The following is a 23,180-nucleotide window of genomic DNA, read 5'->3' on the forward strand; positions in this document are numbered from 1 at the left end:
GATCCTCCCCATTCCTGCTTCCTCAGCACCCAGAGGAAGTCCTCCCCTGGACTCCCAACCTCTAATCACTTACCCACTTCCTGACCACCCCTGCTCCAGTTTATTTTCCACTTCAAATGTCTACTGTCCTCTCCATACCCGGGCCAGACTAGGCCACAGAGGAAGAAGTCTGCTCACCCATCTTCTCTCCCAAATATTTGGAGGTATGGATGGGGGCAGGGAGGCATGCTATGTGGGTAAAGGGAGTGTCTTCCTTATTGAGGAAGAGGAGGATGGAGTAGAAAGTAAGGGAAAGGACAACATGTGAGATCAGATCTGGAAGGGAAACAGGAGGAGGAGAGCGGGGGCGGGGTTGGGGTGGGGGTGGTTGGCTTCACAGGGATAAAGGGAAATGGGTAGGAAGCATCCTGAAGTCAGAGGAAGCCCCTTCCTCAGTCTGATGGACAGAGGATCCAAGTGGGGGAACCAAGTAGGCATCAGGTCTTAGCGTTGGCGGGAGAAGGAAGCTGAAGGATCCAGGTGCTGTCAGCTCTGCAGCAACTGACAGCCAGAGCTGCGTCCACTCTGCCTGCCCACCCCACGTTCCTCCCAGGCCCCAGGGTTACAAACCGGGCCTCACTTCAGCCTTTATTCTATTTGTCCATCAAATCTTTTGTCCATGATAGTCAGGTTGGGGGCCCCTCCTGGGCAGCCCCCTGAACATTTTACAGAACAGTTCCTGGCCCACCCTGGCATGTCTAGCAGGCCCTAGCCCACTGCATCCCCCTCCCCACGCACACACACACACAGCATTCATTGCTGTCATTCCACCTCTCCTTAGCCCCTGGCCCAGGGCCAGACCCTCCCTCCAGGGGTGAGACCAGGAGAGGGGGTCAGCTGTCAGGTGCTGGGGGGCCTTGGCCAACCCCTCCAGCAGCCCTCTGCAGCATGTCCAGGGCCTCCCAGAAGAAATCCTTCTGTGCAGCCATCAAGGGCATCCGGCCCACGGCCTCCTTCATCTTTTCCATGCGGTCCTGCAACGTGGGGCAACTGTGGATCTGGCTGAGGTACTGCTCACAGGCCCGGGCCACCGCCCCCCCAGGGTCCTGGGCTGCTCCGGCCCCCAGGCTGGGCTCGGGGGTCCCCGCCACCCTGCTGGCTGGTAGGTCCCGGTAGGCGGGATGGTGCTCGATGTCATGGCTGGACAGCACGTAGAGGCACTCCCTGGTAGAACAGAGGGAGCAGGCACACAAAGGGACCTTGGAGGAGAGACAGAGCGGGAGGGGCTGAGTGGGGCCCCAGGAAGGGGTTCCCAGGAAGCCCCAGCTGTTGCGTTCCTCCTGCTCAGACCAGCCCTGAGCCAGCAAGTGAGCTGGCTGGCTGAGCCCCAGGGTTGTGTGAGGTCGGAGCGGGCCAGCAGGGGCAGCTCAGGGAGAGAGCCAGGAGCCATGGTACGTGGCAGGAAAGGGAGGTGGGTGGTGCTGGGACACGGGGTCCCTGGGTCCCTGTGGGAGCCCCAGCTACAGTCCTGTGGGCTCTACTGCTCTGGCCCTCCCTGGCTGCCCGCTCCCCGGACCCTGCTCTGACCTTGATGTGGAGCTTAACGAAGGAGGCACTTCCCTTAGGCCAGCCTGGCAGGCGGCCTCCGGCCCCACATCCACAGCCCAGCAGCTCCTTGCTGAAGTCTGAGCCCTGGCTCAGCACCAGGGAGTGGTTGAGGCCACACCACAGGGCGACGGGGCGCTGCGGATAATGTACCTGAGAACACAGGGCAGGGTCCCTAAGTGGGGAACACCAAGGCACGGTGGGGTGGGGCCGGGTTGGAGAAGGGTGACAGCTTCCCCTAGGGAAGCTAGCGGAGGGAGGAGGTGGGCCCCAGAGTCCCCTCCCCCTCCCCAAGGAGGCCCTCCCTGCCGACTGCAGACGGCAGCTATCACTCCTCCTTGGTTCTCCTGCAGCTCCAGTCTGACCACAGGGGCGCTAGCATGGCTGTTGGTTCCTCCTCTCGGCTCCCTGGAAACAGGCCTCTTGCCTGAGGCCAGGGCCTGCTTTCTGCTCCCTGGTCTCACCCCCCAGGCCTGCCTTCCAGCCTCGGGGGAGGAAGAGCCTTCCTCCCTGTCCCTGTGCAATTCCAGGTTAGGCCCCTGGAAGGACCTGCCTCCCACTGAGTCCGTCCTTCCTTCCGTCTCTAGCATTTTCCGTCTGTCATATCTTTATCTTTCAAAATGGCCACTCTGTTTTGGAAAAGCATTTCCACCTGATTCCTGCTGCTTCCTACCTCTGTCTTTTAGGCAGTAGGACTGGCTACGTGATCAATCTGAAGTGGACCGCATTCTTGGTCTCACCACAGCCAGTCTCGCCTGAACCCTCTGTGATCTGGCTTCTCTCCCCACTACGCTACGACTTCTCTCCAAAGTCACTGGACCTCCCAGCAGCCAAATCCCAGGGCCTCTCCTGCACGCTTGCTCCTGAGACTGTGAGCGCTTTACTTTTGAAGACATAGATAAGTAATTTCACGGCCATTACAGGACAATTATAAAATATTGGCAAGCAAAAATTCATTTAAAAATCACTGGAAGCCCCACCACCCACTATTAGCATCTTGCTGGATATTCTTCCTCACTGTTGCCTCAGCAAATCTATACACGCAAGTTGTATATTTTTAAACCAAAATGGGATTGTGCTGTGTAAACCATTTCACGAATTTCTTTTTTTTTTTTTTTTTTTTTTTTCACTGAAAAGTATGGCATAGCCATCCTTCCATGTCAGGGAGCATATTCCTACACTATCACTGTCACCATTAATCACCCCCTCCTGGGTAAAACTTTCTGTGCCCGTGGCCTGTGAGATGTGGCATTTGAGGGTGTGTCTCTCTCTCAGAGATAGCTCTTTCAGTCCCTCCACCCACAATCGTGGCGACCACCCAGCTTTGCCCCTCTGTCTCTACTTTTGTCATTTCAACCTTGTTCCAACTTGGAATCGAGCTAGACATTTCTACTTTAGTGTTTTACTCTCATTACAAAGAAAAAGCCTAAATTCATATTCTCTCCTCAAACCAGCATTCCTCGCCCACTGGCATGTTTACTGGTGATACCATCTATTGCCAGAGCCACCTTTGTCTTACCCCACTGTCCTCATATCTAGTCAGTTTCCAGAGGCTGTTCATCTTCTTTCACAACACCTCACGTCTCCATTCCTCTCTGTTCCCGCTGCCACTGTACCAGCCCCAGTCCCTTGTCTCAAACGCTGGTGTCATTCAGCAGCCTCCCGGTGGGCCTCTCACTGTGCCCTCTGGCCACGTGACCCGTTCTCCATCATCCAGGGGGTTGTCTTCTCCTGCTCCAGAACGCGCAGTGGCTCTTTCCCAAATCGATACTTCTGTAGGCTCGCAAACACCTATACCACCTCGTAGCTACCGAGTTCCAAAACACACCCTGCTCTAGTCAGGCCGGGCCTTCCACCGTCCCAGGGATGTGCAAGCTTCGTCCCCATCCCCATTACATAGGATGCCTTTCCCTGTACCCACCTGAATCCTATCTAACCCACTAGGCCCTGCTTACATCTCACCTCTTGGAGTTACTTCAGCCCACCCAGGTCTCCCTGCTTCACTAAACTCCTACTGCATTTATAGCATGAGCCACACAGAATGCACCTCGTGGTGCCAACCCCGGGTGAGATACAGTAGCACAGGCATTACAAACTGGTTGGCTTAACATCCTAGGGAGTAGAAAGTGGATTCTACGGAAATTAGAGATGTGGAGAGATCCAGGGGTCAGGGAATTAGAGGAAGGGGGGCAAGATGAGAGTAGCTGGGAAGCAATCTCACCTGTGTGGGTTCCCCTCGGTCCATTTTGTCCCCGGTTCCCAGCTGCCCATATCTGTTATTTCCCTGCATAAAGATTCGGCCAAATTCATCCACCAGGCCAAGGTGATTGTAGCCAAGAGCACAGAATAGGACCTAGGAGGTAAGGTAGAAAGGAGAAGTGGGCCTTCAGTTGTCTCCAGGGGAACTCTGAGCTCCAGAATCTCACAACTGCTGACCTGCCACACCCAGCTGATTGCTTTTGGTCTTGCCCTCTATGTCACCCCTCTCCCTGGGTCCCTTGTCCCTCCCTGATCAATCATCTGATTCCTGCTCCCGCCCCCTCTGTTCTGCCCCACCCCTCCAGGGTCCTACCTTGGCAGGCAGTGAGAGCGCAAGCGGCATCTGCTGGTCCGTGGGGTCAAAGGCTTGAAGGGTCCCAAAGAGATCACGATACACCCCTGGGGTATGCACCTCAAAATACACTCCCCCCTGGTCTGGGGGGTTGGGAGCCCTCAGCTCAGCAGCTTTGGGCACCCATTTCCTAGGGATCGGGCCCTACCTGGGATAAAAGATGTAAGATCTGGGGAGTCTCACGCCCACTAGAAATGCTCTACGGGTCCCCCACAGAGCTGGAATAAGGATAAGGGAGGGTTCCGTATCTGGAAGGTCTGTCCAAGGCTGGGGGCTGGTGAAGAAGGGAGGTGGTTCTTACCCGTAATGTAGAGAGTACTGCTCTGGTTGGAAGCCATGCAGGCCACACGCAGGTGAGGGAGGCAACGGGACACCTTCCTCAAGGCCAGCTGAACTGTATAGGAGCGTGGCTGGTCCAGCTGGGTTTCATTCACTACCAAAGAGTAGATCTTTCCTTCCTCTGGGGGAGGGGGCGGGGAGGCAGACAACCGTGTTGGGGAGGGGACCCGCCAATAACCACATTCACTTCCCAAGAGACTCCCTAAGCCATACAGGATGAGACATCTGCTGCCCTAGAGTGGGGCTGGAAGGAAAAGGGTAGAGATGAAATAAGGGGGCAGTGACCTCAAGTACCCCAGCCTCCAGCCTTCAGCACCGAAAATCAACAAGGGGAGCTCTTCAGTGTGAGGGATGAGTGCAGAGAAAACCGAGCAGTTGGATTTGGTGGAATCCAATTTGAGTGTTGGGAAGAATGATGTCTGGGGATTCAGGGCCCTGCCTAGCATTAAGAAGTTCAGAAGGGGGGAATTCCCTGGCGGTCCAAAGCTTCCACTGCAGGGGGCCTGGGTTTGATCCCTGGTTGGGGAACTAAGACCCCACAAGCTGCGTGGTGAGGACAAAACAAAAAGAAGTCCAGAAGATCTCAGGCTTGGGGGCTTGGGAGTGTGGTCACGTATAGGGAACACAGAAAACAGGGGCAGTTTGGTATATAAAGTACAGTGCCTGGCATGGAGGTTGGGGAGATTAGAATTTTAAAAATCAGTGGAGCTCTCTGGCGGTCCGGGAACTAAGATCCCATAAGCCGAGAGGCAAGGACAAACAAAACAAAACAAAAAAGTCAGGCATTTACTGATGGGTGGGTTCCAAACCACTTTTTTTTTGCAGCAGGGCCCTTTATTCCTCTGACACATTATGCAGAATCCTAGACTAGGAGACAGACAGACCAAAGCAGCGCTATTTGGTTTGAGACCAGGACGAGGTGGCATGCAGAGGCCAGTGTGAGAGGCCTCCTTCCCCACCCGCTGCCACGGGTCCTGAAGAAGCTGCAGGAAACAATTTGCAAACCACTGCTCTAAGCCTCACCTGTGAGGAGCAGCAGGGCCCGCTGGGTCTCCTGACCAACCAGCACAATCTGTTTGAAGCTCATGGAGTGGTGGAAGGTCATCTTGAAGACCCGCTGCCCGTTGGACTGCAGGTAGACCTCGACACAGTCACAGGACTGGCTGTGGGTTGTGCCCACCACTTCCGGCTGCTCCTGAGTGGCCAACACGTAGAGGTATTTACGGTAAACTGTGTCACCTCTCGGGTCCGAGGCAAACTGTAGGAAAAGACGAAGGTGTCTGGGATCTCCAGCCTTGCAGTGGGATGAGGCTGGGGCAGCTGGATCCTGGGGTGGGAGATGAGATACTTGGGTCCAGGGCTGGGGAAAGCGAACTTGGTTTCCAGTTCCTGGTATCGGAGGGCGGCTGTCCTGAGGATGCCGCCTCAGGACTGGTGTGGGCCCTGGGTTCCCGGAAAAGAGGTGGGGTCTCAGCTGCCGGGGTCCTGGTACTCACATCCTTGGCTCCGCGACACAACAAAACATAGCGGCAGGCCCGCTTCCACTGGATCTGGCCAAGGGTGGAGGAGACCAGGGCATTTTTGAGGAAGAAGAGGGTCCCCGTGTAGTCAAGAATGAAGATGTGGTCCTTGGTGGGCAAGAAGCGGCGGTAGCCATGCGCCAGCACAGGGGCTACAGTCTTGCTGAGACAGCGGTGGCGGCCCCCAAATGCCTGGAAATACAGGCCCTTCGTGTCTGCAGAAGGGAAGGAGAGGGAGGTTTAGGGGTCGGGGAGGCACAAGGGAGATGAAACAGAGCGTGGGCAAGCAAGATTTCTCAATGGATGGGTGTTTAGCTCCTCCCCATCCCCAGGCCTGGGGAAAGACCCCTTCCAAAGGGCACGTGGAAAGCTCAGAAGATACCTGAAATTATGCCCCATGTCTGAACTAAAGTTCTCTGCCCCACCTCAGCCCAGGGCTACACACATGCTTCTAAGTGAGCACTTCTTTGGTCCAAACTTGCATCAGAGACATCAAAGGAAATATAAGAATGCATAGAAAAGCAGAAAGAGGTGTGAAAAGGAATGACTGGGAAAGGCCAGTAACCCTTCCACACCCCTAGCTCTGGATCTGCTATCTGCATCTCCCTTCATCTCCGTTGTGTGAGACGAAGTTATTGGATAGGGGTTCCCTGGGAAGGGAGGGGATTAGAGCATATTTCTCAACCTGGGGGTGATTTTTGTCCCTCGGGGACATTGGCTGTCAGAACTGGGGGAGGTGCTACTGGCATCTAGTGGGTAGAGGCCAGGGATGTTGCTAAACATCCTACCATGCAAAGGACAGCACCTGCCCCCTGCAAAGAATTATTTGGCTCAAAGTTTTAATAGTGACAAGGTTGAAAAATCCTGGCTTAGAGGAGGGAAAACTCCAGGTTTTGGGAGAGGAGGATGTCTCAAGGTAAGATTTGGAAGAGCTTGAATATGGTGGGCAACTTGGCAGGGATGCTAGGAATGGGGGCTCTGGGTGACAATGTCTGTCCGAGAGCAGCTCTAGAGACTTGGAGTAAGTCCTTGTTGGAGTATGTTTAAATCTAACAAGTTTCTTCCAGAGAAAGGGGCCCTGGAAGGTTGGCTGGGAATACTGAGGTCATCAGGCAACTTTATGGGGCAGGAGGGATCCCAGAATAAGGTAGGACAGAAGCAGAGAGAACTAGAAGTTCCCGGGAAGGTGTACAGTTCAGAATCGCAGCTCTCTTCCAGGGCCGGACGCCAGAACCCTGCTTTCGAAGGCGAGGACTGAGCCGGTGACACATGCGTCTCCACACGCCCTCAGAGTCGCACACTTCGTGGAGGTAGTGGCAGGTCTGGCCTAGAGAGACTACATCTCTGACTGGGAGGAATGAGATGATGTGGTCCACCTGTGGGGGCAGGAGGGGGAAAGCAGGGGTCATGCGGGCCCCTCAGCGGCCCCCAGTCCTTTATTCTCAGCACCAACCTGCCCCACCAAGGACTCACCAGCTCTGGGGGGAACAACTGAACAGATGTAGGTTTTCCTCTCCTCTTCTTCTCTTCACCCCCAGGCTCTGGGCCACATGAAGGGCAGCTCCGCTTCACCTACTCAAGGAGAATTGGGTGCACAGGGGTTCCATGAGGGTCATGCCTCTTCTGTTAACTACTTATTAACCACTACCTTGGGGGCTCTGGGCTGTCAAATCCTCCCATCTTTCTCTCTAAGTCTGTGGGTTTACCCTTCCCTGTCTGCCTTGTTCTCTGTCCAACTTCTCCACATAACCCCTCCCCTGATCTCTGGCTGCCATCTTGCTGCCCTTCTCTTGCTTTGCCTCCTGCCCCCTCACCCTGAGCCCCTCCTCCAGTCTGCAGAGCCCGGTGACTTTTTGCAGCTTCCGTCTCCGGCTTCTCCTCACCATTCTGACTGCCCCCTCCCTGCTCCTGCCCTCATCTCTCCGGGCCCCTTGGCCCCTTGTACTCAGCTCCCTGGCCTTTGTCCCTGCTGCTTTTCCCACACCATGGCCCCTGCCTGGGCTTGGGGAACCTCTGGGGCCCCTTTGCCTCCTAGGCCCCACCCCCATGGAGTCTGGGTCAGACAAACATCTCTGTGACCTCACCACCCAGCCACTGTGACCTATTTCCCCCAAACCTTGCCCGGGATTTTCTCTCTTAGCTCCTTGGTTCTAGCCCAGTTCTAGCCACCCAGTGGCTCATGGGATATGCACAGGACAGGAGCAATAAAGTGTGAACTACTGGTAGACGAGGCCTTTACTTTCAGGGAGTAGTAGGAGGTTTTTCCACTTGATACCCTTTTAGCACTAAGTGTAGAGAAACACTGGTGAATTCTTCACATCTCGGCAGGCCAGAGCCTCCAGGGGATTTGTAGCTCAAGGATATAAACTCAAAAAAAAAAAAAACAACAAAAAACAGTATAAACTCAGTTTGACAGGTGAGGGGGCAAGGTGACCCTGCTAATTAGACCATCTATCTCATGAAAGCAGGCATCACATGAAAGTGGGCACAGCTGAGCACAGACTCAGGAAAAACACATCCAAAAGCAGACTGCTTTCCTGGGACAGTAACATGACTGCATGTATAAAGGGCAACCTCTTAAGGTGGAAGAAAGGGATGGATTTACTCTGAAAGCTTAGGTTATCTCCCGGAGTCTAAGCTATTAACTTACTCTTATGGGGGGAGGGGGATGACACGGATGAGAAACAGCAGGAGCTGGGGCTGTGTCTGTCCACGTAGGGGCAGAGGATCTACACCAATCCATCCAAGGAGTAGCTGGCTCTCCCAGGAACTCTGAGGAATCCAGGCCTGGACAACAGCCCTCAGCTGCATCGTATTATAGACTCATCTGTTTTCTGTGTTAGCTAAAAGACGGTCAACCATCCAATCAAACTCCCTTATTCAGAAGGACTAGTAAACAGCTCGTTTGGGACACGTAGGATGGAACTTTAAAAATTCGATAAATGTCTCGGAATGTCAACGTGTGAGATGTGACTTATGGGAAAGAACCTTCAGCTATTTGTGGCTTGGCAACTATTAACCAATGAAGTGGATTATATTAGGTCCTTATGCCACCTAACAGGATACTAAGATCTCTCAGCAGACGGAACAAGTATCTGCAGCTTCCTCTTGTAACTGGGTCCCGTTGATCCACTCCATTTCACCTCGGGAGGCAAAGAATAGGGTACGAACAGAAAAAAGTCCACCGCAAAAGCTGATGCAGGGGGAAGCCTGGCTTCTAGTGCGAGCTGTCAGTAACCCGCTGTTTGCTCTTGACAGCTCATCGACTTCCCTCCGCCTCAGTTTCCTCATCTGTAAAACGGAGGACTTCTTCTAGGTGAGGCGGTCCCTTCTAGACTAACCTCCCAGGTCTGATCATCACAATTCCTGCCCAGGCGCGCTCCTTTGGGCAGGGGTGTAGGCCGGGCGGTATTTTCGAGGCTTTCCCGGTCTCCCTTAACCCTCCCTCGAGGAGTTGAGCTGGGCCTCTCCAGCCCCTGGGAAGCCACCGGTCCGCCCGGACTCCGGAGATTGTCGCGGGGCCTCGGTCTCCGCAGCCAGAATGGCATCCACGGTCCCTGCGGCTGCAACGACCCCCTGTACACTAGCCTCAGGCATCACCTTGCCTCCCGCTCCCCCCATCCCCACGGTCACCCTGGCGCCCTCAAAGCTGGCTCGCTCCCTAACACGTCCAGCTCGCACACACTACTGCAGTCCCTGCACTGCTTCCAGCCAGCCCAGCGTGCCGCACTCACATTCTTTACCTCAACCTCAAAGTTCTAACTCACCCGCCTCCTCCTTAGCGAAGGGACCGACTTCTCGCCCATGGTATTCGTAGGTAGAGCCGTCCCTCAGAGAAGAGGCCGGGCCAGGTTCCCTCCGGAGGGTCTAATTGGCCTTCTTGACCGTCACTCGCCTGTATCTGGCTTGCGATTGGTTTTCGTTGGAAGAGGACCAGGGTCTGCGTTTCTCGGCCTCTAGCCCTTCTAGTGGAGGGCCGACGTCCCCTCCTCCTGATTGGACCTGATTGGCTCCATCTCCACTCCTGAGATTTGTGATTGGATGCGGCTGCGCGGGGCGGGCCGGCCTGGAGAGTAGGCCGTTGGCGAGCACTCTATCCTAGTCCCCCTCCCTTCTCTCGCCTCACTCCAGCGCCGGAGTCTCCACCCCGCCGGCGGGTTCTGATTAGCCACTTCCGACGAGTCTCGGGATCCCGATTGGTCCGTCGGGTCCCTGAGCCCGCTTCCTCCCCCTGGAAGCGACTACGGCGGCTCCGAGGAGGGGGAGGGGCAAGGAGGGACTGCCGGTCCCGTCAGTCAGGCAGCGGGAGCCGCCGGGAGCGGATGGCGGCGGCGGTAGCGGCCTGTCTCGCCGCCGGGGGTGAGGAGGCGGCGACCACGACCTCCGTTCCAGGGTCTCCGGGTCTGCCCGGGAGCCGCAGTGCAGAGCGGGCCCTAGAGGAGGCCGTGGCCACCGGGACCCTGAACCTGTCTAACCGGCGTTTGAAGCACTTCCCCCGGGGCGCGGCCCGCAGCTACGACCTGTCAGACATCACCCAGGCTGGTGAGTGCACCCGGCTCCGAGCCCGGCCGGGACCCTCATTTGCATAGCCCCGCCCCTCGCTTGTTTCTTCCCGGGCCCTGGAGTCTGGCCCGCCCCATCACCTGGCCGTCGGAGTTCTAGATTCTGCTGATTTGCATAAGTCTGCTCACCCCCTCCCCACTTTAAGAACTACTAGACAATGAGCGCTTTTCTCGTTTGCACGGAACACTCAAAAGTCTCTGGCCGAGCGTCGTGAGCGCCCCCCCTACCCCGCCCCTCTTCTCTTTATTTGCATATCTGCGCACCTGTAGAATGGTCCTGCCCCTCACCTGCTTGGCTCATTTGCGTGACCTCTTCAACCTCAGTTCTGATCGTTCCATAAAGCAGCCCCCACGAGCCCGCCCAATGACTCCTTTCTCTTTCTCCGCTTCGTCTCCAACTCTTTCCCCTGTTCCACCAAGATAAGAGCAGCCCCAGGCCCCCCGCTTCCATGCGTTTGCCCCTGACAGCCCCAAGTTTCTGTTTCCTTTGCTTGTAGTCCCGCCCCCTAAGGCCGCTGACTCTCCACTCTTCCCCCGGCCAGCCTGTGGGAAAAAAGCAAATCTCCCACCTCCCCCAACTCTTTTCTCCGCGAGCTCTTCCTCCTATTATCCCTGACTCCTTTATCTGCGACTCCTCCTCCTTCTTGCGTGTGTGAGGTCACTGTGGAGCCTGTGATCTCACAGAGACCCTAGAATTCCCATTTCAGTTTCTGCTTTCCCCAGGGGGGAGGGACTTGAGGCAGTTGCTGAAAGGAAGGAAATCTTATCTCCCAGCTAGGAGTGCTGGGAAGCTAGAGATGGTCCAACTGTCCTTCCTAGTCCCCCACCCATAGGATTCCTCTAATCATGCTCCCTCCACCCTGGTGTCTGTTGATGGTAGGGTGCAGGGACTCCACTGTGACAAGTGAGTCAGGCCTCAGCTGCTCAGGAGGCAAACTCTGACCTTGGGCTGGCAGCTGGGGGGTGGGGATTGGGAGAGGGGTGGAGGACTGCATTCCCAAAGCCCCACCCCAGCCGAGCCCAGGGTGGGACTTGGGGCTGGATGAGAGTTGCCCCCCTGATGACAGTGCCCTGGGACTGCATTGCCCCCCAGCAGGTGCCTGCTCACCTGCAAACACCCTAGTGGGCACCGACACACACTCTTTCCTCGACTGTTCTGGAGAGAACCAGTTGAAACCACTCCACTTGTCTTGGGTTGCTAGGTAAACTCACTCGCCCACTCTGCGGCCAGTGAGTTCAGGGCACCCGGGAGCCACTGCTGTCCCTCTCAGTCTCCCCGAGCCGCCTAACCCCCAGCTCCAGATTGACCTCAGCAGCTGTGTGACACTTGCCGTCTGTTCCCTTTCCCCTCCCCCTTGCTTGTTTTTTGACAAAGACCAAATGTTATTCTTTACTTCCTTAGGGCTCTGTCTGTGTGAGTGGACGCCTGGGGAGAACTCCCAAGAACTCCCGGGCCCCCTCCCAGCTCCCACCCCCTCTCCGCCTCCTCCCCCAGCATTCCGGCTCAGGGTGAAGCCCGTTCTCCTGGGAAAGCGGGACAATCCCAGCTTCCTGAGAACCCCTCTCTACCCTGCTCTCCACACAGGAATCCTCAGTCCTTTCAGGGCCCAAGTTCTAGGCCAGGTGGGTCGCTCTCGTCCAGAACTCTCTCCTCCGGCCCCTCTCCCCAAGCAGGGTGCCTGTAGCTTGGGGTGGAAAGAGGAAGTGACAGGAACCCAGTCTGTTGCCCATACCCTGCTCTCCACACTTCCTCGCCCTTCAACCCTGACAGACTAAAAACTTCAAGCTCTGCTGACTGAATCATGTGGAACCTCTCCTCCTGCTTCCACAGCTCTTTCTGAACCAGCGTTTTCCCTGCGCGTGTGCTGTGGCGCAGGTCCCTGATGTCCCTTGGACTCGGTCCCAGGGCCCTGATAGTAGGATGAATCCTGAGGTGGGGGGAAGGGCTGCTCTCACAAAAGAGAAGTGCAGCTCATTCTTTCACAGACCACATCCTGTGCCTCCTGTGCGCTGCTCCTCCAGCCCCGCTCCGCTCCCTTCCGCCCGCTCTGAGCTTCTGCCCCTGCTCCCTGGCTCGCCCCATCGGAACCTGCCCTCCACCCCCCTCATCCACATGCGCGTGCGGCACACAGATTTGTGGATGCAGAGAAAGCGGGCAGGTGGGGGGGGAGGGCGGGAGGACTGCATCTCATCCTCCCACCCTCTCTGGAACTGTCTTCTCCTGTGACAGGTCTTTTTTTCTGTGCACGCCAGGGTTGGGAGCAGAGAGGGTTCCTGGGGCGTCAGGCTGTCGTCTGCCCTGGTAAACACAGGGCCCAGAGACAGAACCTGACAGGTTATTTCTACTTCATTTCCTGTCACAAGACTCATTTCCTTGGGGGATATACCCCAGCTTCCCCTCCCCTCGGCTTTTGCTTGCCCCTCCGTGGAGAGGGCCCTCTAAGAAGCTCCCCCAAGTTCTGTCCCCTGGGACTTCCCCAGCAGGCCCTGGGCCCCTCGCAGTACCGGCTGCGCAGAGGGAGCACAAAGCCGGGCTTGTAGCCGTCTAAGCAGTGAGGGCCTCCAGCCAGGCAGGAGCCCCGTGCCGGGCTCCTCGCGCTGGTCTAGCAAGCCACTGGTTGAGAGAAAAGGATGGTAGTAGACTCTCCCGTCCTTTCCACCCTCTCCACTCCTCGCCCGTGCCCAAGACTCGAGGTAGAGGAGCTGGTCTGAAGTCCGGGTCGGCGAGAGAGGAAGTAGAAGCAGGAAGGAGGCCAGCTCTGAAGAAGGTGTGCCTGGGGCTCCACCTCCCGCCTCCGGCTTGGTCCACTTGCCTTTCCCTCCAGGTCCTTGGCAATCTGTAACTTCATAGTCCCTTGGGCCTGGCTTGCTGATCCCAGGGGCTGGTGAAAAACTGGTGGCCAGTGTCAGGTCTCTAGAGCCAGGCTATAATAACCCTTGGTGGAAAATAGGTAGAGGTTGGGAGACAGGGCACCTAGGAGGGATGAGCTTTCTCGGTCGTGTCCCCCAGGGGTTGTTCATATTCTTACCTTGAACCTCCCAGCCCATCACCTTGCTAGTTCCTTTGGAGCACCAGCCTTCTCCTATGACCTTTGCCTTCCACCTCTCCAGGCATCACAGAACAACAGGAACCACAAGAGTTATAGAATCTAGCCACTCTTACAGAATAGCCCTGCATTTGTGTGTTTGAAGATGGTGTTCATGGCTCGCCCCCCCTCCCCCAAGTCTAGGCTTCTCCAGCCCAGTGACCCCAAGGCCTTTGCCTTCCCTTTGCCGCTCTGGCTATGCTTGGAATGGGCTCCAGGTTACGGAAGGCTTTCTTCTCGCTCTAGAGGGTCCAGGTTTATAGGTCTAATTCCTTGGCTCTGGGGAAGTTCAAGGTCTTCCTGTCCAGGGCTGTGTCTTTGCAAGCTCTCTCCTGACACTTGCTTCCCCTAGACCTGTCCCGGAACCGGTTCCCCGAGGTGCCAGAGGCAGCGTGCCAGCTGGTGTCCCTGGAGGGTCTGAGCCTCTACCACAATTGTCTGAGGTGCCTGAACCCAGCCTTGGGGAATCTCACAGCTCTCACCTACCTCAACCTCAGGTAGGGAGGCAGGGCCACCGGAGGGTAGGGGGTGGTCCTTCTCGGCCCCAAGTACCAGTGAACGGCACCCTGAGTGACCCTCCCGGTGACCCTGAAAGGACAGCGACGCTGGGAGGCCATGCCTGGAGGGTGAGCCCATTGCCCTCCTCCCTCCCACAGCCGAAACCAGCTGTCATCGCTGCCGTCCTACATCTGCCAGCTGCCCCTGCGAGTGCTCATTGTCAGCAACAACAAACTGGGGGCCCTACCTCCCGACATCAGTGCCCTGGCAAGCCTGCGACAGCTCGTGAGGATGGGGAGCAGGGTGACAAGAGGGACCGATGAGCCAGGCACTAGGGGCCTTTGGGGGGCGGGGGAGGGCAGGGAAAGGAGGGATGCGCCCTAGGGGAAAAGCCGAGACTAAAGCAGGCGGCCAGGTCCAGGAGGTAGTTTCTGATGCTCCGGGTCTGTGGCTCCTTCCCTACTTCTTTCCTCATTCTAGGATGCGAGCAGCAATGAGTTGCAGTCTATCCCCGCGGAGCTGTGCGGCCTCCCTTCCCTGCGGGATCTCAATGTGCGGAGGAACCAGCTCAGCACCCTGCCTGACGGTGAGGAAAAGGAAGAACTGGAGGGGTGTGAGGGTGTGTGTGTGTGTATCTACCTTGGAGGAGTCACAGACAGGGAATCTTCAAGGAAAAATAATGCCTTAGTTGCCCAGGGTTTTGCAATGTATGAGACACACTGTAAATTATTTTCTTTGCTCTTGACCAGCAACCCTCTGAGGCTGGCAAGGCATGGGTTATTAGCTGTACTTGACAAATGTGGGGAAAGGTACAGGAAGGGGAGTGGTGAGTGCATCGGCACCCTGTAGAATTTCACGGTCAAGAGGAGCCCTCAGGGTCACCCAGTGTCACCACTTAGCGCCCACGAAGCTCTCAAAACCTGAGTCAGGTGAGGTCCTGTGCTGCCTCCCCAGAGATTCTGAACCAGTGAGCTGGAGCTCAGGCAACCCCATTTTAATGAGCTAATTGTGATGTACCCGACACTTGATAGCCTTTGCTCCAAAGCAGGCACACCTTCCTTTATTCAGCCAGCATTGTTGTGTGTGTGGGTTTCCTGTGTTTTAGGTGGGGACCAGGTAGATGTGAGTGATGTCACTCAGATCTGGGGCCAACTCTTAAGATTTAATGGCTTAATGGGGAGAGACAAGCAAAGGGAGGCGCTAGAACAGGAAACTTAGCGCCGCAGGGGCTAGAGGGAGCCGTGTGGCTCTGCGCAGGGACCTGGGGGAGACCTCAGTCAGCCCAGAGGTGCAGCAGGAGCTGACCTTTGAAGGAGAGTTCTCCATCCTTCTGCAACCCAGGCAGAAGCAACCCTGTGTGTAAAACACGGAGGTCCAGCACAGACGTGGTTGGAAAGGCAAGCCAGGGCTAGGTGGGAAGGCTGGGGCCATGCTACCCATGGTTTTGAAGAACAAGAGAGGGGAGTCAGGTGGCCATCCATTTTCTCTAGGCTCCCCCCAACTCCTTCTTTCCTTCTAAGACAGTAGGGGTACAAATAAGCATTTGATCAGGGCTCTCTCTGGGCCATAAAAGAGACCCCAGCAAAATGCCCTGGGGGCCCAGAGGAAGGAGCAATAAATTCCAACCTAGTGTTTAGAAAGATTTCATAGAAGAAATGACCCTTGAGCTGAACCTTGAAACGTGCATGGACAGAAAAATGGGGTTCTCCTACCTGAGCAGACAGCATGTGGAGAGGCCCAGAGCAAAGGGGGTGGAGGGTTGTCTGATACGGTGTGAGGGTGGGCAGCGAGGTGCGAGACATGGGCGGAGCCAGATCATGAACTCCTTAACCAGGGAACGGTGCTTGACCAGAGAGCAGTGATTTTTTCTTTTTTTTTTCTTTTTCCCACACATGAACATTTATTAAACATTTTGAGTATTATACACAATTTGCTTCTTCTACTTAGCAATTTTTGGCATTTTCCTGTCAGTACTTCATTCTTTTTAACTGCTGTAGATGTTACATTTTATAGACATATTGGTTAGTTATTTCTTATTAATCAACATTTGGGCTGTTTCCAAGTTTGAAAAAAAAAGTTGCAACAGATACTCTTGGGTCCATATCTTTGTTCAGGATTAATTTCTAGAAGTGGAAGTTCTGGGTCCAAACCCAGAATATTTTGAATTTTAATTGATGTTGCTAACTTACACTCTAAAAAAGGTTGTACCAATTTATAAGGCAGAAAATGCTATTTTTTTTTGGATACTTAATCTAAATCTTTGCTAACGTGTTGGGTAAAACATGTTTTAATTTTCATTTTTTAATTCTGTGAAGTTTAGTTTCTGACTTGCTAATTTTTGGTTTCTAACAATATTCATTCTCAATTTTTTACCTCTTGGAATTTTTAATTTTAGCCATTATGCTTGATTTTAGATTATTCTTTTTTGTAAAGAGCAGCCAGTTCTTGTTCTATCATTGGAACACCCCACGCGATCTCACTGAAGATCAGAAACAAAGTTTTTTAAGGTCTCAGACCTTCTCCTTTAACCACCGAAATGGTAGTCTTGTACCTGCCTCTTTACTATCCCTGAGGAATATCCTGGATTTTTCAACTTCTTGACTCCTGGTCTGAGTGAAGAGAATTTTTGTCAGAAGTGTCATATAAAGTAATTCACAGTCCCTCTTTTGATCTAATTTTAATAACTGAATGCTAGCTCTTCTGTTTATAATCCATTTCTGACCTTGGACCCATCTGCCTAGCTCCTAGCTCTATAGGCTCTGGTTTCAACTCATGCTGCCAGGGCACTCTCCCACTTTGGGCTGTCTTGGTAGATATTCTGCCCTAGGCAAGTGCTGGTCACCTATTCTTGACTCTTGATGGGAATTCAGGAAGTTACAGCAAGAAATGTTTCACAAATGGTATCTGATACAGTCTAGTTAAGATTAATGGGGAATAAAAGTACTTTGCTTAGAAATAATTATCCATAGATCTAAAGTCAACAGAAGTCTCTACAACAAAAAATACATAATTTTTTCGGGGGGAGGAGGAGTCTTGAAATAGATCAGAAAACACTTTCACATTAATTGTTCTTTTCATATACTTCAAATTTGTACTTAATGCCTTTCTCCTCCTGGACATCAGAAGGAAAAAGGCATTAAGTACAAATTTGGGATAAGTTTATATTTTTCGAAATCAGTTTCTGGAAAAAATGTGTCACTTTCAAATTCCTGCATGATCCTTGTCACAAATAGTCTAAGATGGCCTGGCTTGTTCATGGCTTCCTTATAAACAGAACTGCCTCCCACTATCCAGACCATGTCCACTTTATTTGTTAATTCTGGTTGCTCAATAAGTTTTAAGGCTTCATCCAGACTTCTGGCAAGAAAATGAGCTCCCTGTGGAGGTTCCTTGAGTTCTCTACTGAGAACTATATTAATTCTGTCCTTTAAAGGTCGATTCTTCTCTGGAATGGAGAACCATGTTTTCCTACCCATAATCACCGAATTCTGTTTACCTTCTACTGAAGAGGTTGTGGTCATTCTTTGGAAATACCTGTATTCATTCCTGAGCGGGGGCCAGGGCAGGTCCCCGTTCTTGCCAATGCCCGTGTTCTGGGACACAGCGACGATGCAGTTTAGCGGACGAACCATGATAGCGGCAGAAAACACTTCTGAGCTAGCATGTCACACTGACAACGGGGATTACCTGCCAGCTTGGCGTGAATTTTTCAGAGCAGTGATTTTTATTCTTATTCTGTGTCCCGGGCCACCACTAATCCAGCTGTGCCTTTCTGAGAAGTGGAGAAGGGTGCCCTCTCCTGTGGGTGGGCCCGGGCTTGGCTAGCGGAGCGCTGTACGGTCGCAGCCCCCTCTCCCCGTGCCTTTGTGCAGGGTGCAGCCCGCTCACCCGCAGCAGCCCCGGCTGCAGATCCTGGAAGGCTTTTGAGCAACGCGGTGGCACAGTTTGGTTTGGGCCCTGTGATGGACACTTGAGAAGGAGGAAGCGGCGGTGGGGTGGGAGGAGAAGACGAGGGAAGCATGTGGGGTGGGCAGCAGATGAAGTTGGTCTGAGCGGGAAGAGGAGCAGGGAGGTGGTTCCTGGGGAGCGCCCTCAGCCAACCAGGGCAGAGGCGGCGGCCCCAGGGGTGACCCACCAGCCAGAGCAGGGGGCAGCGGAAGTGAGCACAAGGCCCCGCCCCGGGGCATGCTTCTAACTCTTCCCTCACCCACCCCCAGAGCTGGGAGACCTTCCTCTTGTCCGCCTGGATTTCTCCTGTAACCGTGTCTCCCGCATCCCGGTCTCCTTCTGCCGCCTCAGGCACCTGCAGGTCATTTTGCTGGACAGCAACCCCCTGCAAAGCCCGCCTGCCCAGGTGAGGACGGGCCCGAGAATGGGCAGGAGTTGGGGGCATAGGTCCCTTTGGTAGCCAAGCAGGATCTGGGAGGCCCCCCTCTCTTCCCCTAACTACCCCCCATGCGCCTCCACACCTAGATCTGCCTGAAGGGGAAACTTCACATCTTCAAGTATTTGTCAACAGAGGCTGGGCGGCGCGGGGGGTCTGCACTGGGGGACCTGGCCCCTTCCCGCCCCCCGAGTTTCAGCCCCTGGTAAGTTCCAAGTGGGAAGGAAGGAAGCCCCTGGATACTTAAACCCCTTCCTAGCACCAGGGACCCCATGGTTTCCGGAGGGCGGCTGACGGGGTTGCTGCCCAGAATGGGGCTGACCAGCTCTCCCTGGCCGGCCCCAGCCCCGCTGAGGACTTGTTTCCGGGACGTCGGTATGACGGAGGGCTGGACTCAGGCTTCCACAGCGTTGACAGTGGCAGCAAGAGGTGGTCTGGAAATGAGGTAAGGGCCTCCTTTCCAAGGATCATGGGGGATCTCAGGCCCAGGGGAGAACCTCTGAGCCGGGGCCCTTCGCCTGCTACCTCTAAAGCTCAGAGTGACCGGTGATGGCTGGAGTCCTCTTCCTTCGCTCGCCCAAGTATCTCGCGGGGAAGGTCTGGCTCAGCAGCAGAGCCCGAGGCCCTGAACCCCATGGGCCCCGCGACTCCAGAGAGGCTGTCTCCTATCTGCATTTCTGCATTTACAGTCAACAGATGAATTTTCCGAGTTGTCGTTCCGGATCTCAGAGCTGGCCCGGGAGCCTCGGGGACCCAGGGAGCGGAGGGAGGATGGCTCTGGTGTGTAGTGGGGTCACGGGCTAGGGGCCAGGGGGGCATGGACGAGGGCCTAAGCGCCCCCATTGGCTCGCTGATGCGCACTGCTCTCTCCAGCTGACGGAGACCCTGAGCAGGTTGACTTCATCGACAGCCACGTCCCTGGGGAGGACGAAGAGCGAGGTGCTGGCGAGGTGAGGGGAGCCCGCGTCGCCTGTCCATCTACCATGAGAGAGCTGGAGGAGGGGAGCCAGTGCAGGCTCGGGGAACCCCCTCAGCCCCTCTGCTGTTCTTCCTTCAGGAGCAGCGGCCACCAGAATCGAGCCCTGTGGCAGGGGATGGGGAGCGGGCACCAAGCAGCAGGTACCCGGAGCCACCTGAGGCGGCGCCTCCTCCCTGTACTCCATCGCGCCGCCCTCTGCCCTCTCCTCCGGCCCCGCTCCACCTGTCATCCTGCCTCTGCCCCGCAGGCGGGAGGAGCCGTCAGGGGAGGAGAGGCGGCGCCCAGACACCTTGCAGCTGTGGCAGGAGCGCGAGCGGCGGCAGCAGCAGCAGCAGAGTGGCGTGTGGGGTTCCCCAAGGAAGGACAGGTGTGGGCGTGGGAGCAGCTGCCCTGGCGGTGAGGCCTCCTGAGCTTCCCTGCCTCTCGGGGTTGGCGGAGCCCCGCCTGGCACTGCTGACCCCACACCTTCATTTTCTAGTTTTCCGAAGCTGGGGGTCAGGGCTCCTGGCGGGGGTGCTGCCGCCTCGTCCGCTCAGGCCACCTACAAGTATGTGTCCTCCTGGACTCCGCCTCCCTCAGTCCCCGCCCTGCGCCCCCTTCCCCTGAGCATCCCCCCGATTCCCCTTCTGTCTCTCCGCAGCGGCACGCCCAAGTCCAGTGCCACCCAGCTGGGAGCTGCGGGGGGGCAGGGCGCTCCCACCCCCGCCTCCGCCGCCCAGGAGCCCCTTCCTACGGCGGGACCAGGTGGGACGGCGGCGCTGGGAGGAGGGTGCGGGCCTGTGTAGGTGGTGGTGGGGGGGCTGAGACCTGGTGGCCTGAGGGAGGAGTAGGACACTGAGGGATGCTTCTCCTGTCCCCGGCCCCGGCCCCCAGCGAGCGCACCTGCTGCCCGGCCGCTCAGCTCCATTCAGAGACCAAACAGCTTCCTCTTCCGTTCTTCCTCTCAGAGCAGCTCAGGTGGGTCTCCAGTACTAACCCGGTGCTAATCCAGCACTAACCCCGGCGCTGGGGCTGTCCCTCGGGCCTGGGAGTCCTCTGGTCAGTTGTCCCATTGTGTTGAAAATCCCACAAGCGCAGAGGCAGGCGATGTGGGTGCCAGACCCTGCGACCCGGCTACAAAGTCGATGGTGCGTAGTGGAGGCGGCCCCACACCCTCCTCTGTCTCCAGGCCCTTCCTCACCAGACTCTGTCTTGAGACCTCGGCGATCCCCCCAGCTTCTGGACGAAAAGGAAGTGATGGCTCAGCTGCGCCAGGTATGAGAGGTGGGATCTGCGTGGGTGGAGCCTGGGCTCCGCATGGCGCCTGGAGGTTCCCGGCTTCCCTCAACAGCCTCTTTGCCTACCCTGGTACCTCCCCTGGAGACCCTGACTTCTCCCCCTCCTTCCCCTGCCTCCCAGGTGCTTGAGTCCCAGCTGCAGCGGCCCCTGCCCGAGGACCTGGCAGAGGCTCTAGCCAGTGGGGTCATCCTCTGTCAGCTGGCCAACCAGCTGCGGCCCCGCTCCGTGCCCTTCATTCACGTGCCCTCACCTGCTGTGGTCAGTTGGGGCCCAGGCAGGAAGTAGGGGTTGGGATGGGGACTCCTGGGGCCTCCCCCTTACTCTCTTTTTCCTTTCTTACCCACCCCCAGCCAAAACTCAGTGCCCTCAAGTCTCGGAAGAATGTGGAGAGTTTCTTAGAAGCTTGTCGAAAAATGGGGGTTCCTGAGGTATGGGGGTGTGTCCTCAGGGGCCCAGGGCTGGTCTCTCCTACAAAGGGTGCAGTGTCCTGGGCTCAGCGGGGCAGCCTGCATGGATGGCAGGGTTCCATTCACGGGGGGTGTCTGCTCCTTAGCAGGAAGCACATCCGCCAGCCCCTGTCCCGCATGTCTCCCCTGCACGTCTCCCTTCCCTGCACTCTGCATGTCTCCCTTCCCTGCACTCTGCATGTTGGCGTGGCTCTGGCCCTGGCACGTGAGGGCAGGGGGTGGGAAGGATTGTCTTGCTGCTGCTGCTGCTGACGTCTTTTGTCCTTTGTCCTTGTCCATCTGTCCTACTCTCCCTTCCCAGGCTGACCTGTGCTCGCCCTTGGATCTCCTCCAGGGCACTGCCCAGGGGCTGTGGACCACCCTGGAGGCTGTGAAGCGGGCGGGGGGCAGGTCCCCCCCGCCCCTCTGGCCCCCCTCTGGTCTGGGAGGCTTCATCCTCTTCTACGTGGTCCTCATGCTGCTGCTCTGTGTCGTCTACACTCGGCTCCTGGGTTCCTAGGACCTGAAGTCACCCCTACCCCTACCCCCTTGCCCTACTTCTATTTATAAGACTCCTGTGCAAACCCCCTTCCCCACCGGTGGTGCCTTCAGCCCCTACCAAAGACACTAGTGAACCCCCCTCCCCTCATAAACACTGACCTCAGAGGCCCCACTCTGGTGCCCCCAGACCCTGGGCCCCCAGCCTCTGGCCACCCTCCTGTAGCCCCTCCCCTCTCAGTGCTGATGGTGCCTTTTAAGTCCTCTCCCTGCCCTGCCCTCTGCTTCCCTAGAGGGTAGGTCTTAACCTTCCTCCTTGCACCATCCCCCCCCCCAGCTGCTATAGGGGGCTAAATTATCTATATTTTGTAGAGAGAACTCTATATTTGTAGGGGATGCAGGGGCCCAGGCTGGGTCTCCGTCTCTTGTATAAATTGTACAGACCGTGGCTGCCTGTGTGTGTGTGTGTGTGTGTGTGTGTGTGTGTGTGTGTGTGTGTGTTTGCGTCTGCTCCTGCTGTGCCGGGGGCCCATCCCCGGCCGTGTCCCCTGGGCTCTATGTGCCAGCTTGCCTACTCCAACATTTCCCTCTGGAAATGGCAGGTCTGTCCTTTCCTCTGAGCCGCGGCCCCCTGTGTCATCTCCCTTCTGTTATCCTCTGGCAGCTTCCTTGCATCTCATTTGTCCCCAAGCCACGTCCAGGGTGCCCTTGACCTTTGCCTGCTACATCCTGTCAGCTCCCTTTGCCCAGGCTCCTTTAGGGTGGTCTCCCACCCTACAGCTGAAAGGAGGAGGTGACAAGGGGAACTTAATCTGGGCCCCTCCCCCTAGGAGTCCCTGTGCCAGCCCCACCACATCCTGGAAGAGGAGGGGGCCCCGGGAAGGGGCCTCCCCTACATCGCTGCTGTCATCCATGCACTGCTGGAACGGCCTTAGGGGTTGAGGTCAGGGTGCAGGGGCCCGACCCGGCGGGAACCCCAGGAACAGAGAAGACAGCCACGCCTGGGCTCTGCTCTCTAGCGAGGACTGGTGAGGGCGGCCTCGGGCCTGGCCCTGTGCCTCGGGCACCTGTCTGCCCGGGAGCTTGGAAGCAGGCTGGCCCAGCAAGGCGCGAGGCCGCCTCTGGGCGTGGTCGAGGGTCTGGGATGGGAGACTGGGGGCTGGGTGTTGTGTCACGTGCAATAAACGGAAGCCGGAAGCCCTCTAGGTTGCCCCTCAAGGGTGTGTGTGTGTGTGTGTGTCTGCGAACGAGAGCGCTGCGTGCCGGGGACGGGGTAGCCTCCACGTCCGGGCGCCCCAGTTCCCTCTGGCCGTTTTCACCCTTTCGTGCGGCCCCGCCGTCCGCGCCGCTAGGGGGCGCTCGCGGGATCCCGGCGGGACCGTGCGCCACGTGGCC

General features: G+C 56.5%; 2 protein-coding genes and 1 pseudogene across 13 annotated transcripts; 1 reads left to right on the forward strand and 2 right to left on the reverse strand.

Moving 5' to 3' along the window:
- Positions 1-323: 323 nt before the first annotated feature.
- Positions 324-10,102, reverse strand: FBXO24 (F-box protein 24). Of its 3 annotated transcripts, none has more exons than XM_036824742.1 (10): positions 9,822-10,102; positions 7,528-7,626; positions 7,247-7,430; positions 6,031-6,269; positions 5,558-5,792; positions 4,497-4,655; positions 4,157-4,278; positions 3,806-3,937; positions 1,567-1,737; positions 324-1,238 (listed from the first exon to the last, which is right to left on the reverse strand). In XM_036824742.1, exons 1-10 carry the CDS (start codon positions 9,858-9,860, stop codon positions 873-875), a joined length of 1,746 nt encoding a protein of 581 aa, XP_036680637.1. In that variant the 5' UTR covers positions 9,861-10,102; the 3' UTR covers positions 324-872. The 3 variants fall into 3 exon arrangements, with proteins under 3 accessions (XP_036680637.1, XP_036680639.1, XP_036680638.1); XM_036824744.1 differs by lacking the exon at positions 9,822-10,102 and adding an exon at positions 7,869-9,362; XM_036824743.1 differs by lacking the exon at positions 1,567-1,737.
- Positions 10,103-10,185: 83 nt separating this feature from the next.
- Positions 10,186-23,003, forward strand: LRCH4 (leucine rich repeats and calponin homology domain containing 4). Of its 10 annotated transcripts, none has more exons than XM_036824740.1 (18): positions 10,186-10,596; positions 14,055-14,199; positions 14,359-14,485; positions 14,681-14,786; positions 18,418-18,554; positions 18,674-18,789; positions 18,930-19,029; positions 19,274-19,364; positions 19,458-19,534; positions 19,642-19,703; positions 19,811-19,930; positions 20,042-20,110; positions 20,204-20,307; positions 20,437-20,520; positions 20,732-20,817; positions 20,962-21,099; positions 21,192-21,269; positions 22,616-23,003. In XM_036824740.1, exons 1-18 carry the CDS (start codon positions 10,377-10,379, stop codon positions 22,718-22,720), a joined length of 1,965 nt encoding a protein of 654 aa, XP_036680635.1. In that variant the 5' UTR covers positions 10,186-10,376; the 3' UTR covers positions 22,721-23,003. The 10 variants fall into 10 exon arrangements, 7 of the variants coding, with proteins under 7 accessions (XP_036680635.1, XP_036680633.1, XP_036680632.1 ...); XM_036824738.1 differs by lacking the exon at positions 22,616-23,003 and adding an exon at positions 21,610-21,834 and having other exon boundaries at positions 19,811-19,959; positions 20,511-20,520; XM_036824737.1 differs by lacking the exon at positions 22,616-23,003 and adding an exon at positions 21,610-21,834.
- On the reverse strand, positions 16,696-17,900 carry LOC118880792 (annotated as a pseudogene).
- Positions 23,004-23,180: the final 177 nt, after the last annotated feature.

The sequence above is a fragment of the Balaenoptera musculus genome, chromosome 15 (assembly GCF_009873245.2).
Source record: "Balaenoptera musculus isolate JJ_BM4_2016_0621 chromosome 15, mBalMus1.pri.v3, whole genome shotgun sequence".
Lineage (NCBI taxonomy): Eukaryota > Metazoa > Chordata > Mammalia > Artiodactyla > Balaenopteridae > Balaenoptera > Balaenoptera musculus.

What these genes read in the sequence shown, in the direction of transcription:
- FBXO24 (XM_036824744.1), bottom strand. Translation starts at nt 8,102, where the DNA reads ATGGGGGTGGGGCCTAGGAGGCAAAGGGGCCCCAGAGGTTCCCCAAGC. An exon ending in AGTTGTTCCCCCCAGAGCTG is followed by an intron (nt 7,431 to 7,527) that starts GTGAGTCCTTGG and finishes CTGCCCCCACAG; the next exon opens with GTGGACCACATCATCTCATT. An exon ending in GAGAGCTGCGATTCTGAACT is followed by an intron (nt 6,270 to 7,246) that starts GTACACCTTCCC and finishes TCCCTTCTGCAG; the next exon opens with ACACGAAGGGCCTGTATTTC.
- LRCH4 (XM_036824735.1), top strand. Translation starts at nt 10,377, where the DNA reads ATGGCGGCGGCGGTAGCGGCCTGTCTCGCCGCCGGGGGTGAGGAGGCG. An exon ending in TGATGGCTCAGCTGCGCCAG is followed by an intron (nt 20,818 to 20,961) that starts GTATGAGAGGTG and finishes CCTGCCTCCCAG; the next exon opens with GTGCTTGAGTCCCAGCTGCA. An exon ending in GAAAAATGGGGGTTCCTGAG is followed by an intron (nt 21,270 to 21,609) that starts GTATGGGGGTGT and finishes CTCCCTTCCCAG; the next exon opens with GCTGACCTGTGCTCGCCCTT.